Here is a 17,821-nt window from a genome sequence, read left to right on the forward strand (position 1 = left end):
GTCAAGACATGCTAACAAATTATCTTTGTTCTGTATTTACCTTCTTCAGCTTCCATGCAATGTTTCAACAAGACCATGCTGGTTATTTTGGTTTGTCTTATGGATCCTAGGCATTGAGTTGATCCAAATCTGTGTTTGTGACCATCAAAGCAAGTCACCAACATAAATCTGCAGTGGAGTTGTCAATTTAAATGCTGCTAAATACAGTAATACGGACAAGAAAGCTATCAGTTGACAAAAGATTTGAGAGATGCCTAGAATGCACCTGCCTGTACTGCAAGCTAGAAAATGAAAAGCTACCTTTCTCAGAATAAAGATCCCCTTTACAAAAAGAGAGAAAGAGCAGTCCTGAAGAAATGAAGTAGCCTTAGTTACAGTTACATCCCATTTGTGTACCAATAGAAGTTCCAGTAGCTTGATATCCCTTTACACCAATGCAGTAGCAAAGGCCCCTGAAGTCATCACAAATGGCTACTAAAGGTAGAAGAAAAACACTGTGATACTGAAGTTACTCATGGTTTAAATTGTAGTGATAAGAACCTGAGCTTTTTTCTTTAATATTCCATTGAAAATATTCTTCCATAAATATTTTTGTTCTGTATTTGCACAAAAGCAGGATAATAATTGAAAACAGACACTGATTAAATGCTTTCTATCTCACAGAGGAAGAAAAAAAAGAGTGTAAATGGTGTGTAGTCAAGACAAACAGTTAAAATAACCAGATCCAAATGAAGCACATAAAAATACTTGCTAGAAGTTTTTTTGAATGTTTCATATGTTGATATTGGTTTTGAATAAATTTCAAAGTTCAAGAGAAGTACCACTACATATGCCTCTAATGGGTCCTCCACTACCTGAAACTTAATAATGCTGTAGGCTACTTAGACTGGTGTGTATGTCCCAGACAAAAGAACAGGCAACATGTGCACAGCATTCAATTCAATAAGAAATTAAAGGACAAGAATATAACCATAGGTCAGATAACATACTGTAATGGAAACCAGGTCTTCTCAAAGAAACCTAATTATATTATTTGAGGCAATTAGAAGTTTGGTAATGTAAAAATTCATATAGATATAACCCAGGATTTTGCTAAACATCTAATTTGTTACCACAGAATATTCTAATTGAATATTAGAGTTATACAATAGTAATAGAGTACATATTAATTGAATTTAAAACTTCCAAACTGATTAATCTGAAAAAGTAGGTTTAATTGTTAAACAATCAGTAGAAGGTGAAGAAGACAATACTGGAATGTGTCCAAAGCAATGGACAGTGAGTCTTGTCTTAACCTTTTTCATCAATGATCTGTAAACAAACAAAATAATTTCCTAAGAAGTCTTCAAATCACCTGTTATGATTAAATAACAGAGTTCCAAAACATCGTTTGAATTACTTTGTCAAGTACATCTCTGAAGTAAATTACATTCTCATATAGCCAAATGCAAATTTAGACATGTAGAGAAAAGTGACACAGTCTACATTGGGGGGCTGAAACAGGTGGGAATAAGCAGGATTTGGAAAGCAAAGCCTGGTAGGATATAAGCCATGTGGTAGATAAACACATAAACTTCCACAACTGATACTAGTGGGAAAAAGTGAGACAGGATCAGTGGATGTTGAAGAAAAATGTTACCAAATATGTATTTCTCTCTCCAGAACACTGAAGAAACAAATAATAGACTTGCTTCTGCAAAAAGTAGTTCCAATTTTTGAAGAAAACTGTAACAAAAACAATTACAATCCTCACAGCAAAAAGACCCTTTGAGTCCCACAGTAACGATCTTATTATGAGAAACTTCTATTTAGTGTGTGTGAGAGAAAGTAATCAATATTTAACAAAGGTACAGTTCATAGGGCAAAAATTCTTAAGAGGTCAATTTATTGGAAAAAAAAATTAGACTCCAAAGAGGAAACCGAAGGAAAAACTGACTTCAAATTGAAACTATGCATTATTCTTAGTGAAACTGATTAATTACTAAAGAAAAATACCATGAGAAATGAGGGGTTCTCTGACTCTTCGTGTCTCTAAGCTCAGATGCATTTCTCGGAGGATACACTTCAAGCAGACAAAGCATTAGATTCGTATTCAGGCAGAACAGGATGTTATTTAATGTCTTTTGAAATGGAGAAGACAGATTAGAGTTAGATGAAATGGTTCCATCATGCTTAAATCTGTGAATCCATGAAATATCTGTTCTGAAGAATCAAACTACACTGGAATGAAACTAAAACCAGATTTTAAACTGCTATTTGTATTACAAATACGATTATACCAGAGACTCCTTCCAACAAAAACAAATTCTCTTGGGTATTAGTAGAGGAGCCTGACAGTAGTGGAGACTCTGCTGTCTTCACTGAGATTTAGACCAGGTCATTAATCCCCAGAACGTTTTTACCTGTCACTGCAGGGGTTATCTGGCTATCACCCAGACCAGCTATCTCATTCTTGATGGCTGTAACTGCAAACTTGAGGGAAAACGGAATACACAGCACAAAAAGAGTTTCCAGTCTCCAGAGAATTAAAAAGCACAGTCTTGCATGTAGAAATACTTTACATGCTCCTGTTGTAGAGCAGGATGTACAGATCTATTCCTATTTAGGCTGCATGGCTCTTGTTGACCATCAAAGTCATGGTATTTAAAAATGAATGTTCTGAAAAGGTATAAAAGCCAATAAAGAAGGCACAATAAATAGAGAGATAATTAGATTTTTAAAAGATTAATCTAAGATGCTAATTAATACAGAAAATATTGATATCTAGTGGGAAAATAAAAAAAAAAATCTGCATTTTTATAATATATCATAATGACCTTAAGTAGTTTCCACTTACAGTAGAGCATTTTCGTGAAACAGCTTAAAGCCAAATTTTCTCAAATTAAAATATACCTTTTGCAAAAGAGATTACAAAATCTAAAAGTTCTCGGGCAAGGGCCCTTCTGGGAAGAAGAAGGGAGAGCAAATACCACGTGACAAACTATATGCACACCAGGAACAAAATTCATGAGAGAAGCAGGCTTCTTCAGCCTGGAGAGGAGAAGGCTTTGGAGGCACCTAATAGTAACCTTCCACCATCTTAAACAGAGCTTCTCAATAACACAAAGTAAGGCTCTTCAAAATTGGCTCTGCAGCACTTGGTATTGCTGAAAAAGGCAGATAGGTTTTCACACACACAAGCCCTTCTTCAGGTCTGATAGAGAAGCAGCATACTTCAAAGCCTGAAGAAGACTTTCTGATAGTAAACTGCATTTAGACATAGGGAAAGCAACTATTTTTTCTGCCAGAGATGGTCAAAATGATACTTGAACAACTAGATAAATAAATGCCATTAAATTTATCTCACACTATAGGCCATTTCTACCTACAAACCTTCTTTTGACTGATTTTTTACAGGTTTGCAGATTTTTCTTTAGTATACATTCATACTCCAATATACTGTCGCTAAAGCAAAATAAAACTTCAGTCATCTCAGATTCTCTCTCGTATTTCTTTTAATTCGTGCTAGAAATAATGTTATTCTCCACATGGATTAAAAAGGAGCAGCAGTATAAGATGTACACTGTTGCTGTGTGATCACTGAAGTTTAATGACAAGACACAAAAGTGATCACATATTCCTGGATGCAACTCCACATCTTACGGAGACTATGTAGCTTTTAAGGGATCGTTTTGCCCTTGTGCTCCTCTCTCTTTTCCCTCGCATTCTTTCTCATTAGGTGTTTAAATGTTCTCACCAATGAGTTCTCTTTCACCTGCTGCTTGTGCAGTATATTAGTATATGAGCAGAAACACTAAAAAATAAAAGCAACGAAAAAGCTGTTGCTTGAGACAGACAGCAATAATGGAATGTTTCAATCTAAATGGTTGACATCAGAGGAATTAAACAAGATCTAATAATAGAAAGTACCAAACATTTCTCATCAGTACTTATAGCAGCTGTTTATATAGGCAACAGAAACTAAAAATTTCCATTACAACTTCAAGAATCTAGCAAAAAGTGTGCATGTATTTGAACTCAGATATTAAGTATATCAAATTTCAGCTACTGAATGACTTAACTGGCAAAAGCAAATGCTGAAGTTTAGGTATTCTAAAGAAAATAATTTAATACTTCTCACCTGAAACAATGCCAAATGAAAACATATTTTTAGATGTTTTCTTTTTACTGCACATTGTAAAAGGCTGAGAAAGAAGCAGCTAAACTATTCTTGAGATTGTCATCCATTATTAAAAATTTTACCTATGTGTGATAGAATGGTTTAGTGTTCAGCGCTGTCATCTACTGAACAGATCTGGATGATGAAGCACATTCACAGTATTTTCCATTCACTGTCATCTTGATGATAAATCAATATAATTAGAGCATACTGATTTTCTTGAGAACTGAAATACAAATTTCTGAAACTGGAAATGTTAAAATAAACAATGGGCTGGAACCTCAAAGTTATATTCTGCATTATTTATTTTTATTTTTGCTACTAGCATCACACTTCCCACAATTGAATATAGGTTTAGCATTCACTCTAGTTCTTTTCTGTTTATAATACAGACACATGCATGAGATGTCTCTGTAACCAATTCATGTCTGTGAATTTTGGAAACCTAGAATCTGATAACATTTTTATGCACATAGGTGAAAGAAAACTTCTCTTATTATTTAACAATTCACTTATTCATAATGGCACTAGTTTCAATTTAGGCAAAGGTGCCAGAAAATGTAAGATTTTCTCTCAGGAACTGTTTAGGCCTTTCTGCTACATATATTAAAGTTTTGTCAAAGCACTGTACTGAGTTTTCCACATAACAAATTTGGGATGTTTGAGAATGAGATTCCACCGATAACTACCAAAAATTCAGCTTATTATGCAAAGTAGCACTAAAACCCCAAATCTTTCATATGCACATATACAATGGGTCATATAAGTACAAAAGTGAACATTTCCTTTGACTATTAAACTTTATAGGAAATAAAATACATATACTGGTAAAAATGGAACCATGTTCTGTATTCATTATGTGGCTTAAAAAATTGCTGTAATGCTCAATGCATTGCAATTATAGTTTATATTTTAGAGCTCCACTGTAAAAGTTCTCATTACCCTCTCAATAACCAATCAATTCAATGTTCTGAAATGCTTTTATTTTGCTATGACTTTTACCTTGCATGACATTTAAAAAGTAGAGAAGCCCAGATTAACTGACAAACTAATGAGAATACGTTCTACTTTTGTTCAAATCAATACTCCAAGATTCCCAGAAGGGACTATTCCAGTAAGGAAATAATAAAATATTTAAAAATAAGCACATTTGCTTTATTATCTTAACGGAGGTCAAAAGCAGAATTATTTATAATACTGTCCTCTATGACAGGAGTAGTTTATATCAGATCATATGAAATCACAGTTACATCACCAAAGATCTTTAGAATGTAACTTGTGACCTAATCAGCAGGCTTTACTTAAAAGTAGTAGTAGCATTGTGTTTAAAATGTGTGGGTGGGGGAAAAAAAGCCCACAGTACTATACCTGAGGTCTTACCTATGTCATTTTCTTCCCTAATAATCCCTAATTTGCTGCACAAACCAGTGTTTTGGGAGAAATACAAAAATAAACGGAGAAGAGTTAATTATAAAGCCCTTCTACTCTTAAATTCAGTTTTCTAATGCTAGCAAATCCTCCCTATAAAGGGACCTTTTTTTAAACAGAAGCATTTATCTAAGCAGTATCTATCAAATTTGTACCTGGGAAGGCAGTTTATTCATGTAGTTGTTATAATTATATTGATAGTAATTACTTTTTTTTTATTAGTATGTGTCTCAGTCTTCTTGCAGATACAAAAATGGGTCTCTGATCCAAGGTAAGTGACTTAGAATATCAGAGTAAGTTTCTCATGCCGATATCTGTTGCACCTATATTTGAATCATACAGTTACACACCTATGGACTATATGAGTATTTACACATTCACCAATATTTAGGAAACCGTGTTCAGACAGCAAGGTAAAATGCCTTCCTTCAACTTACAATGCAGAACTTGTAGAGTAAATGACTTTTATATGAAGAGATGAGACTGTGTCTTTTGGATGAATTATCTTAGAAATAATTGAATTTATATACTGTCTTCCTTTATTTCCATCTTTCGTTACATCGATGGTCACCATAACAACTTACTGTTAGTAGATTTTAAAACATTTGTTGCAAGCAATGTTCATCGCATAGAATGTGATTTTAGAAATCTTATTATGCTAGCTGAACTAACATCATTGCATCACATTACAATGCCTGAAAACAGTATTTTGCATAGGTGTGGCTGTTCCTGCATAATCATTGCAGATCAGGTCTTCAGAGGACACAACAATTATGCAACTTAAATACTTGGAAACTGGACATTTGGATATCAACGTTTTGTTGTTAGGGCCAAACAAGTCTTAAATGGCAACATCCACAACATTTTACACAGATTGCAAAAGGCAAATTGAGATGACTAAGCTATTTCATATCACTAGATTACTAGAAATCAAACAATTTTATCCACAGCTGCCTTCTCAGAAATACCTGAGCAGTCATTTAGTGACACTTTAAAAAACCCATGTTAAGACTTGTGAAATGACAGTTATAATTGGTGTTACTGAAAACAGTTAAGCAAAGATATTAACATGTGGATTATAAAATTTTCCTGCACAGGAGTTTTCCTCTGAAATACCTAAAGCTTAATAAACCTATACGTAACTGAACTCAGCGTCTTGTGACAGGCAGTGTCAGGCAGACTTGCAGTGCTACAAATTCCGGCCCTTGTAGCCTCTGTCAAATACTCGTCACTGTTGAATAAGCTTCTGGATAAACAGGAATGCCTTCAGTTAATGCAATCAGGCTCACCAGGAAAACAACTATCATTCTACTAGATACTTTTCTAATGAATATGTAGCATTCATTAAAATAACAGATTTAAAAGAAAAAAAAAAAACACAAACAAAAAACAAAAAACGCAAAAACAGATGGATGAACTGTAAACTCAGGAATGGATTTTCCTGAACAGAGGAAAGAAAGGGAGAGAGAAAGAAGAATTAAGGCAGAGAAATAACAGGTAAACAGGGTTCATATGCCCCACTAACATTCTACAGAGGATAAACAAAGCTGCTTTTTGGTAGTGCTAGAGATTTCTTGGGCACATTGAACTCCCAACTTAGCAAATGCATTTCTGGAGAGCCACAGCTGGGCAGGCACAAGACAGCATGAGCAGGCTGGGACTGATCTGGACTTTTTGGCCACTCCAGCAGGTAAGATCAAGTCCTGTGATGACATATCATGAGGGCCAAGTTTGACTTGTGGTATACCTCAAGAACATACAGGAACAGAGACTGGAAAAAGTCTTCCTCCCACACCCCCATTAACTCCAGAAACCACACCAGGTTTGCCTTATTTAGGCATCCAGTTCCTTTTTCCCTTCATATGCAACAGATCTACCATGAGGAAACTATCCAAACTTTAACAGCAATGTGAAACAGATGTTAGTTCACAGAATTAATCAAAGATTTGATTTTACTTCTAAACAAACTTCGGATTATGCACTCTGTCTTCAGTGACTTTCAGATACTGTTATTTAAACTTTTTTGCTTTTTTAATCAATTATCTACACATATTCACTTTATTTAATATTTCGTAGTTTTTAATGTCAATTTAATGTTTAAGTGAAGGGTACATGTATTTTTATACTTCTCCTAATACTTACGAGTCTTTCGAGCAGAATCTTCTACAAAAAGAGAAGAAATGTCTTCATCCACCCCTGCTTCATTCTTTGCAATACAAGTATATGCTCCTGTATCTTCATAGCGCACATTGCTAATGTGAACCTCACTGCCATTTGCTGAAAGGAGAGGAAACATTCAATGTGCCGACATGCTACAGTGCTTTCAGATTATACATTTAGAAGGCTTACTCTGCTCATACTAATTAAACCATTTTCATTCCTCAGTTCATAACTTGGAGGAATGCCAAACTAATCCAAAGCTATTCAACTGGCTAGTGAATTATATGCACTATTATTCACCTCACAGATATCCAGAATATCTCAGCTGATTTTGCATTTCAGAGCCAAATATTAGTATGAGGTTTTATATATGTTTAAATGACTATGTTTGTATTTAAAATCAGGTAAATGTTATATTTTTATTATGTTGCATTTGGTCTCTTGACACTATCACTGGTTTTACACAAAATAACCCAGTTTTCCATGGAATGTAATGGGCTAAAATTTCAATATAAATAATAATTTGAATAAAATCATTTTTTTCTAGTAAGGAGAGGCACCTGATTTTGGTTTTGTGTGAATACAGTGTAATGACAGGAAAAACAGGTGCCTTGGAAATTTACACTTACATCAGTGTAGGAGTCCGTGGAAAACACTTCAGGATATGTAAGTCAGCTTGAGCAGGAATGTTAAACAGTCCAGGCTTCAGATGCAAAGGTCTTTCAAATAATGTGATGCGAATAATGACATGACCAATGATTTATTGCATTTTAAGTATAACATACTTGTTAACGGTGAGATCTATTTTATAAAAATGGCTTTGTAGTTATTCCAAAATATGGACCAGAAGAGGCATGGGGTTATGGTGCAATATACCTTCTAGACTGTCTTTGGCTTGAAGTGACTACATAGATAATTTAACTCAGTAAAAGCTAAGGGAAAATGCAATGAGGTTTTTCAAAACTTTGAAATAAGTACATTTAAGAAAACAGAATTAAATGTATTTTGCTTAGAGAAGGACCATTCTTATTTATTTATTATAAATATATGATACAGATATGAGGGGGGAAAATTCCACTCAAATCCCTACAGGAGAAACTAATAGAATATTGCTACAGAAGAGGAGTCCCCCACTTTCTACTTGTAGTGGAAAGTGTTTCTGCAAGAAAGAAACATCATGTACATGCACAAGAGAGGGCCATGAAAGAATAGAGGACTATAACACCTATAGGGAAGGTAAGACTCTCTTCAGAGAAGCATTTGCTGTCTGCCTGTCCCACTGTTTCTTCTGCTGCAGCCTGATTGCTGTCCTATCCTTATAGTCATCCAGTTTTTGCAGAGGAATGAGAGAACGTTTTGAAGGGAACGCTGGCAGCATTAATTTTTTTTCTATGGCTGATGAAAAATCACCAGAAGGACTGCAGAAGCTAGAAAGTTTTGTGCTGGGCAGGTTCACTGAATTTGTTAAAGATTCGCAGAAGATTCATAAACTGGCCTTTATTGTTAATTAAAAGTAAGACTTTCCTTTAGTTGGTGTTGTGTGCGTGTGTGTGTGAGTGTGTGCGCAGTGTCTTTCCACTCCCTTGGCGCTCTGCTGAGACCCCTCAGAAAACAACAGATCCATTTCAGTTATTTGTCCTCCTGTTCTTTCCACCATCATCAGGTCCCCAAATATCAGTGATCCTTATAATCCAAAAAATGTCTGTTTTCAACTGAGCTGCAGTAGTTTGATCCATATTCTGATGTAAATGTAAATCTAGACTAATTAAAAATAACTAGATTAGCATAAATTAATTAGAATAAAATCTTTACGGACAAAAGCATTGCTTCCCAATTTAAATATTAGTGTTGAATATTCACTGAATGGTATTAATATAGTTGTAGTGACAGATTCTAATACTGCATTGGGACTGGGTCTTGGGCTGCTTGCTCTACTCGTAAATTGCATATTTTTTAACAGAGAAGAGCATATTGAAATTTACTGGCAATCTTGCCAGTAAGTACAACCATCACTCTAATAAAGAGACAGCAGAGAACATATGTGTCTTGGGAAATAACTAGAAGAAGTTTTCTGAAATGTTTTAGCTTAGACTTCAACCATTGGTTAAAACTATGAAAGAAGGGCTGCTAGAATGGAAAGGATGCACTGATAAGGCATTTGCAACCTGTAGAAAATAATAAATATGCCTCTTCACCTTGAAGAGTTAACTGTTTGGATAGCTTCGGAGTGATATCAATTCCATTCTTCAGCCAGCCAAGTTGTGGGTTGGGAATACCTTCAGCATGGCACCGCAGGCTAGCTGTCACACCTGGCTCCCTTGCCTGGCTCTCTGGGTAGACACGGATGACTGGTGGAACTGAAGGCAGGAAACAAACATTATTTTGTGGAGAAGAGTATTATCTTCATTTTAAGAAAAATAGCTATAAGCAATTCTAAAGACTCCTGCAGCTACATATGACAACACACAGATGTGGTATTAATCACATATTCAACAACATTCAATGCTGAACTCTGTCACAGTAAACTTACGAAGCAGAAAAAATGTTCTGTGAGAAAAAACCTCTTTCAATTGCCTGTGGTACCAATGACAAAAGCCTGTATTCTAATTCAATAGGTTGTGCTTCAGTACCCCTAGGTCCTTTCCTGCCAAGCTGCTTTCCAGTATATATTAGTCCATGTGGTTATTCTTCCCTAGGTCAAAAACTTCCTACTTGTCTTGTTGAACTTCATGAGGTTCCTGCCAGTCCATTTCTCCAGCCTCTCAAGTTCTCTCTGAATGGCAGCATGACCCCCTGGTGTATCAGCCATTCTTCCCAGTTTGGTGTCATCTGCAAACTTGCTGAAGGTTTGCAGATATGAACCCATCACTCTGCAAACCCAAAGTCTACCCCATCATCCAGATCATTAATGAAGATGTTAAACAGGACATTTATAAGTGTAGTCTTCAAAGTTTCATTATTATTAATATAATAACATATAATTATATTAATAAGATAATAAATATAATAATTAATATAACAGCAACATATCAGAATTGTTGACATCGCTTTTCCAAAGTTTGGAAACTTGCTGCAGTATATGCTTACCAACTAAAAATCTGCTACATACCACACATCAGTATTGGCAGAAAGAGGGCATATGAAATTACAGTGGACATATTCTTATTGGTAATCAATGATTAAGCAAGATTTAAAAATCTTGCTGTGTAGATTTTTTTTTTTTAGATAAATAATTATTGATCTTATCTTTAATCATGTATATAGAGAACTTGCTTGAGGTTGTTTCTAACAATAAAAAAATTAACTTCAATGAAGGCTAAAGAAGCATATTTCCTATACTGTAAAGTTTTGTTTGATGTAGCTTTAAAAATGTGGAATACTTACCTGATGTCACAAAACACAGCTGGGTAGAGGATGAAGTATCAGTTGATAATGAAAGAAGATAACAAGATCAAAAATTAACTGTGTCTATTTTGGCACAAGATTAAATATTTTCAAATGCTATCCAACTGTTTACAAGAAATGTCCCAGCATGCTGTCCTATTAGAGCAAAGAAATGCCTCAGGTTTCTACACTGTAAGAAATACAAAAATGTATTCTATCTCAGATAGGATGCAGAAATCAGTAAGTTTCAGGGATATTTTAAACCCAGTTAGAGATAAGGGTCTTTTCAAATAATATACATAGACAATTACACATAAACCCAATATGCAAACTGCAAAAATATACTAAAAGAACACGGAAGAAGATTAAAAATGTGAAAATTATGTCTGCTAGTTGCTGAGAGCAAAAGCATCTAAAAATCAGGGATTTAAGGTTTCCATTAAGTTTCCAGAAGTGACTTCTGAATCTGCTTTTATGGATGCAGATCTCTAGGTTTCATCTCAAGCCTGACATTCCTATTCCTGTTCCCCCTTCACATCTTCCCTGTTCTGACTCCTCTCCATAGGATCTGTGTGTTCCATACTGAGACCTTGCCTTCCCCACAGTGTTCATTGCCCCACTTGACTGGCTGTGTCCTTGGATCGCCTGAGCCCCTTTTGACACCTCAGCTCCCAGTCTGACTCTGCCTCACTTCCCAGGCTCCAATTTTCATGTCTGCCCTGTTCAGCATTTTTTGACAGAAGGTCCTTTAACAGACTACCTCATGCTTCACATTTCCCACTGCATCAGAGCCAAATAGTTTATTCTTCACCCTTCCTTATGAAGAGCAAGGAGCTCCACCTCCATAGAACCAGGATTGCCATCATTTAACATTCTTGAGCATCTCAAAACACAAACAGATTTAAGGACCAACAGCAAATCACTGAAGCTTACCGCATTCTGACTCCCCATGATAGGATACTTTTTGTCTGGTTTGTGCTAGTGAAATATATTTATTGCATATAAAAACTTACAGGAATTAAAACTACCACACCTGGACAGACTACTGCTTAGTGCATGTGAAGAGAAACTTTCTAACAGTCCAATTTTGGAGAATTTTAATTGAACAGAAAAAGGAAAGTATTAGTTTAGCTTGAATGAAAGACATATAAAGTCTCTGGGGCAACTTTATTCTTAGCCAAGTTTTAGAACATATTAAAACTGAAATAAAATACTTCCTAAACAAACAAAAAAAATCAAACTCTGCATTATAAGATGCTGTTGTTGCTAAATGAACTCACCAATGCTTAGGAGTTATGAAGGCAAGGACCTGCTCACGTGAAAGCAGGTTTCAATTTTCTTCTCTCATATTATATTCCTATAGAAGGTCTTGTTCCCTTTGGCAGTGTTTTCCCAGAGATATTTGCATGACAATGGAGTTCATTTCTTGCCTTATCTTTCCTCCATTTGCTGCCATTTCCCACTCTCCACAAACCTCTGTCTAATATGTTACCTATAAAACTAGAAAATTTTTCCACTTTTGTTTTGCGTTATAATTTTTTATTTCTTATTACCCTGGAGCCTACCTGTAACATGCCCCAAGAACTGTGCAACTGAGGCATGCAGACAGTTAAAATATTAGTGCAGGTGGGCTTAGTTTAAAAAAATTAATTTGATATGACAAGTTTGATGTAAACTCTGGGTTCATTTCCATCGTTTTTTTGTGTAACTGACCATAAATATTAGCAGAAAGCAAATCTTAAGTGATGACTGTTCTAACATCTTAACCTAAAGAAGCCTACTTTATAAGGGAGACATCATTATGTAGGTTAAAAAGGGAGGGGAGAGGAGGCATTGCATAATTGTATTTAGCAGAATCATATAGACTATGTAATTGAATGAATCCTATATCTCCATCCCCCATCATTCAGTTCAAAAAGCTATGTGGGACACGGAGATGCAGGAAGAGGGAGAAAATAGTCTGCTCGAGCTGCCTGGAATCCAGGCAGAATACATGTGTTTAAGAAAGAAACATAATATATATAGCCAACTAGGCTGTATATGATAACTCTCCTTTTCCTTTGGAAAAACAATGGTGGTAAACAATTCTTCACACACTATAAATCACCAATTCATATCTGGCTGAGGGCCTGCACTCTCTTTCCTTTACCTTAAGGTACCAAAAACTTTGGGGTTTTTTAATAAGTCTTTTGTCTTGGAACGAAGGTTGGGGTAATACTTGTCACCTCACTGCACAAAACTTGCCTTGTAAATCAATGTGAAGGTTCAGGGAGGAGGATAATATTGCTAATACATAACAGAAAGAAAAATGTCACATTGGTGCTACATATATATTAAGCTGATTTGTAACATATTCCATAAACATACCATTTTTAGAGCAGGTTTGGATTTGAAGGTAGAGTTCCTTTTTTTTTTTTTTATAATATGGCAAATGACATTTGTTGTTGTCTAGAAACATCTTCATATTTACACTTTGAAAAATCTAGGCTATAACATATATGCTTGTAAAATAGAAAAAACGAGGTATAAAAAAATATTAAAACTCATCTAGGTATCATGTCTGTAACTGCCATCATGATCAGTAATATTAACACCAGTGGTTATGGACAGCATAGATTTTTAACTTGATAAACGCTGAGTTAATGAGAAAACACAAACTTTCTATGTGTTTCAGCTTTTACAACAGCAGATTTCAAGGCTTGTTTTTTTTTGGTCAGATGCAGATATCAAATATTTTATATATACAAACAATATTTGCAAACCAGTTGATGTAAAATAGATAAATAATCTTTACAAAAATGTATATTTTACACAAATGGAAATCAAGAAAGAACTTAAGATCTAATTAAATTGTTTTCACTGAACCTTCACAGATCTTTGTGATCAGCAAAGCCTCATTATCTCATTAACCTTTTGTCTGACTCTCCTGTTAATACAAGTGTCATTATATTAATTAGTCATTATCACAGCTACAAGAACTGACCATCATGCCAGTGCTTAGGAAGATTACCACTTAGATGTACAGAGCTAAACTGTGGCAGAGCTGTTCATTTGACCTTTAATCTCAATGATTTTAACTCCATTTACCCACAATATGCACAGCAAACAATCCTATTGCTCAAATGGACTCCTTTCTCTTTTCCTTCACTCCCCAAAAAATCAAGAGTGTTGGAAGACACCACTCCAGTGCCAGCTTGTGGAAGAGCAGCTATCTGAGCAGAGCAAACATGGTCTAGTCAATTTGTTTGGAGAGCTTTACATTTATATGAATAATACAGAGCAGCAACAGCAGTGACTGCCTTCAGCACCATAAAGTTTTACAGTGGTTTCCAGATGAAATATACAATTTCCTGACAGATAATTCATCACCAGAGAAATCTACAGTTGTCCCCCTTCACCTATCCCAAATTATGTTTCTTGATTTTCTAGTCTTACAGAAAACCTTCTTCAAATTAAATGCAGTTTTGCGTCATGTGCTAAACTGAGCCAGAGTCCTAGTATTTTAACTGTTGCAATACACCTCTTTAAGATTTTAATGCATTGGAACAAGCAGGGAACATGTTGACAAAAACATAATTTTGTTAACAAATTAGGGTAAACCAAAACACATCAAACAGAAGAAAGTTGGTCAAGGACCTTCTAATATGCCCAATTCATCAATAATTCTGACATGCATACAGAAATTAAAGTAGGAGTAAACTTCATCCTTCTCACTAGTTTAGCCAGTATTTGCTACCTGACTTTTTAAATGACAGAAAAGAATTCCTGAAGAAAAATTGGAAGCAGGAAAAGATGGTGATGTCATGTATTTGCACAGGGAGGAAACTCCATTTACAAAGTGTTGGGAGTGGAAAAGGTGGAAAAACTGGGAAAAGAATATCAAAAGAGATGGATAAATAGACACTTTAAGACAGTTTCCCAGAGAAACACAATGGTGGAGATAACAACTGTAGTTAAGTTTTGTCCAAGTACAGAGCCTTGGAAAGTGGTCATTAGAACTTGAACAGATATAGAAAAATGTAAAGATCAAGGTTTCAAATCCAGATGCCTAGAGTTAATCTACTAAAATAATGGTTAGTGCATATTTCAAATTTCAAATTAAATGCAACATTCTTAACATGACAGACCTATGCACTCATTTTCCCAGTGTGTTCTCCAAAATTACTAAATTAATACTAAAAACTACTTTATCTGTGTGTATATATATATATGTATATATAAAAACACTTATTATTCTGCAGATAATCTGCTAAACGTCTTAACAGGTGAACAGCCCACAGCACAGAAGATGTCCTCTGAAGCATCTTTACTCCTTTTAATAACTATTATTCAAATGGAAGTAATAAATGAAAATGATTATATTTTATCGTTTTTCAAGGTTATTCACAGGAGAACAATAAGGAAAAAAAAAATCTCTCTTTCTGTTAAGCTGTAACACAATATAAAAGAAGTAGAATACCAACAACATATCTGCTCAACAAATACATATCTAAGTCTCTTATGAATTGGTAATTACAACATTTTTCCTTACCATTCACTTGGAGAATATGAGTTTGATAGAGTTTATCATAGCCAGCAGCATAACAGGTGTAATTTCCCATATGAGTTGTGGTAACCTTAGTAATGTACAAGGACCCATCATCTCCAAAATCCTACCGGGAAAGATTAAAAACAAGGTTATCATAATTATGCCTGCATCTCTATGGTAATTATGCTTGTTATCTTGGCAACAAAGCTGTGATGCAAATATCAAACACCATAAATATTAAAACAGAACAGCTGATAGTAATCTGAAACCTGAATATTACATTTGTGAATGGCAGAGTTGTTTGATCTTGCCACATATATTCATATAAACATAGAATACTTTGGGCTGGAAGGCACTTCTAAGGGTCATCTAGTCCAGCCCCCCTGCAATGAGAAGGGACATCTTCAACTAGATATTGTGTCTGTAAAAGAAAATACAAGTTTCATTTTAACAATTAATTAAACTCTTCAGAAGTAAAATGGTTGTATATTTAGTTCTGACAGTTATTTACAGAAAAATAGATATTTTGGATTGGATATAAAAGACAGAAAAACTAAATCTCTGCACAATTTAACAAGGTAAATTACATCCTGTGGAAGTTTGGTCATCCTTTGAAATGAGCAGGCATACAGAAAAAAAAAATCCTAACTTTTCTTCAAGTTTGAGTCTTTATTTTTAACTTCATCCTTCAATGTATCTTTAATTGGCATATAGATTCCACTAGATCAGAGTGCAGAATCTTACCCTCATTTTGATTCTGAGTCCAATTCTCAGTTCAATTTCAATTAATACAATATCATTTAAAATTCACAAATCGTAAACTATTCTGATTATTGTAAAAAATGTATGGAGCAATCAACAGTCAGCGTTTTATTTTTCCTTGCTATTTTTCGTGTCTGCAAGAACCACCCTAAAATAACAGTCCTAGTCCAATCTAGCTTCTTCCAGTCTACATCTCACAGATTCTAAAGTGTGTACAAATCCTGCTAAAAGTTGTTTTTTCTACATTATATTCCATTATTTACTTTTTCAAGGTCGCTTGTTAACAGTTTGTTTCTTTTCAGTCTCACCTAGCAATATTTATTGTTATATATGCAGTGTATTTACACAAAACAGTGCAAAGAATTTTTGAGCAAAGAATATAAAGTAGAAATGTAAAACTATGAAAAATTATTTTCACTCTAGTAGATAATTTCTACTGTAAAATATTTAATTCAGAAATTAAAGTATATAAATGATGATGAAAAACATGCAAACATCATCACTGTTTCATTCTAGGAAAAAGTGTGCTGGATCTCCTATGCTATGTAGGTCAGCCCCTGTTCTGGAAGGGAACCCATGCTCTATAATCGTATGCCTAACATTAATACAGTCTATCATAAACTCAGTCTTCTTATGTATACAATACAGCTTTATTTTTATCCTAAACCTATTCATTGCAGGCTTATAGTCATTTTATACCCTTAACATAAACAGCCTCTAAAATAGTCTTTAAAATCTTTACATAACTTGAAATATCCTCTCCTTGTGACTAACCATAGGATATGGTATTATACACACAAACACATTATAATTAGATGCAACACAAATATTCAAACACACATGCAGGCTCATACATTGAGTCCAAAGTATCCAATGACTGTCTAACTCATCAGAACAGAGATAATCACCAAACTACAATATCTATGTGTCTCATTTGATTCAGTCATTCATTACAGAAGAACTACTTTTGTAAAGTGATTTCAGGGATCTGGTATTCTTGAAGGCAACTGTTATGAGTATAGACCATACCAAAGGCGATTTCTAGTACATCAGCCTCTTCCACTTCTGTTTTCACTACGTCCTGTGCCACACTCAGCAGCAGGCCAGTATTAACCTTAGTCTTCCTTTTGCTGCTGATATAGCCCTGAATCTCTGCAGAAGCCCTTCTTGCTGTCCTTCATGTTACTCATCAGATTCAATTCCAGGTGGGCTTTGGCTTTCCTAATCACTCACATTCAAATAGTTACCCTACATTGTTCCTGGGTCACCTGTCCTTGCTTCCACCTTTCTTCCTTTTTATTTGAGTTCTACCAGGAATTCCTTGATCATTAACACAGGTCTCTGGATGACTTTGATGTCCTGTTCATTGTGATGGACTATTCTTGAGCATAGAGGAGGTG

General features: G+C 34.9%; 1 protein-coding gene across 1 annotated transcript in view; it reads right to left on the reverse strand.

The window, feature by feature from the left end:
- Nucleotides 1-17,821, reverse strand: part of FSTL5 (follistatin like 5) — a gene marked incomplete at its 3' end in the record, with an annotated part of 301,118 nt that overhangs the window by 49,506 nt on the left and 233,791 nt on the right. The window contains exons 8-10 of the mRNA XM_082051029.1: nucleotides 15,663-15,783; nucleotides 9,943-10,104; nucleotides 7,730-7,864 (exon numbers count right to left, since the gene is read on the reverse strand). Of these exons, the coding sequence (XP_081907155.1) occupies nucleotides 7,730-7,864; nucleotides 9,943-10,104; nucleotides 15,663-15,783 (418 nt within the window). The remainder of the gene's footprint in view (nucleotides 1-7,729; nucleotides 7,865-9,942; nucleotides 10,105-15,662; nucleotides 15,784-17,821) is intronic.

The sequence above is a fragment of the Streptopelia decaocto genome (assembly GCF_964273445.1).
Source record: "Streptopelia decaocto genome assembly, chromosome: 4".
Classification (NCBI taxonomy): domain Eukaryota; kingdom Metazoa; phylum Chordata; class Aves; order Columbiformes; family Columbidae; genus Streptopelia; species Streptopelia decaocto.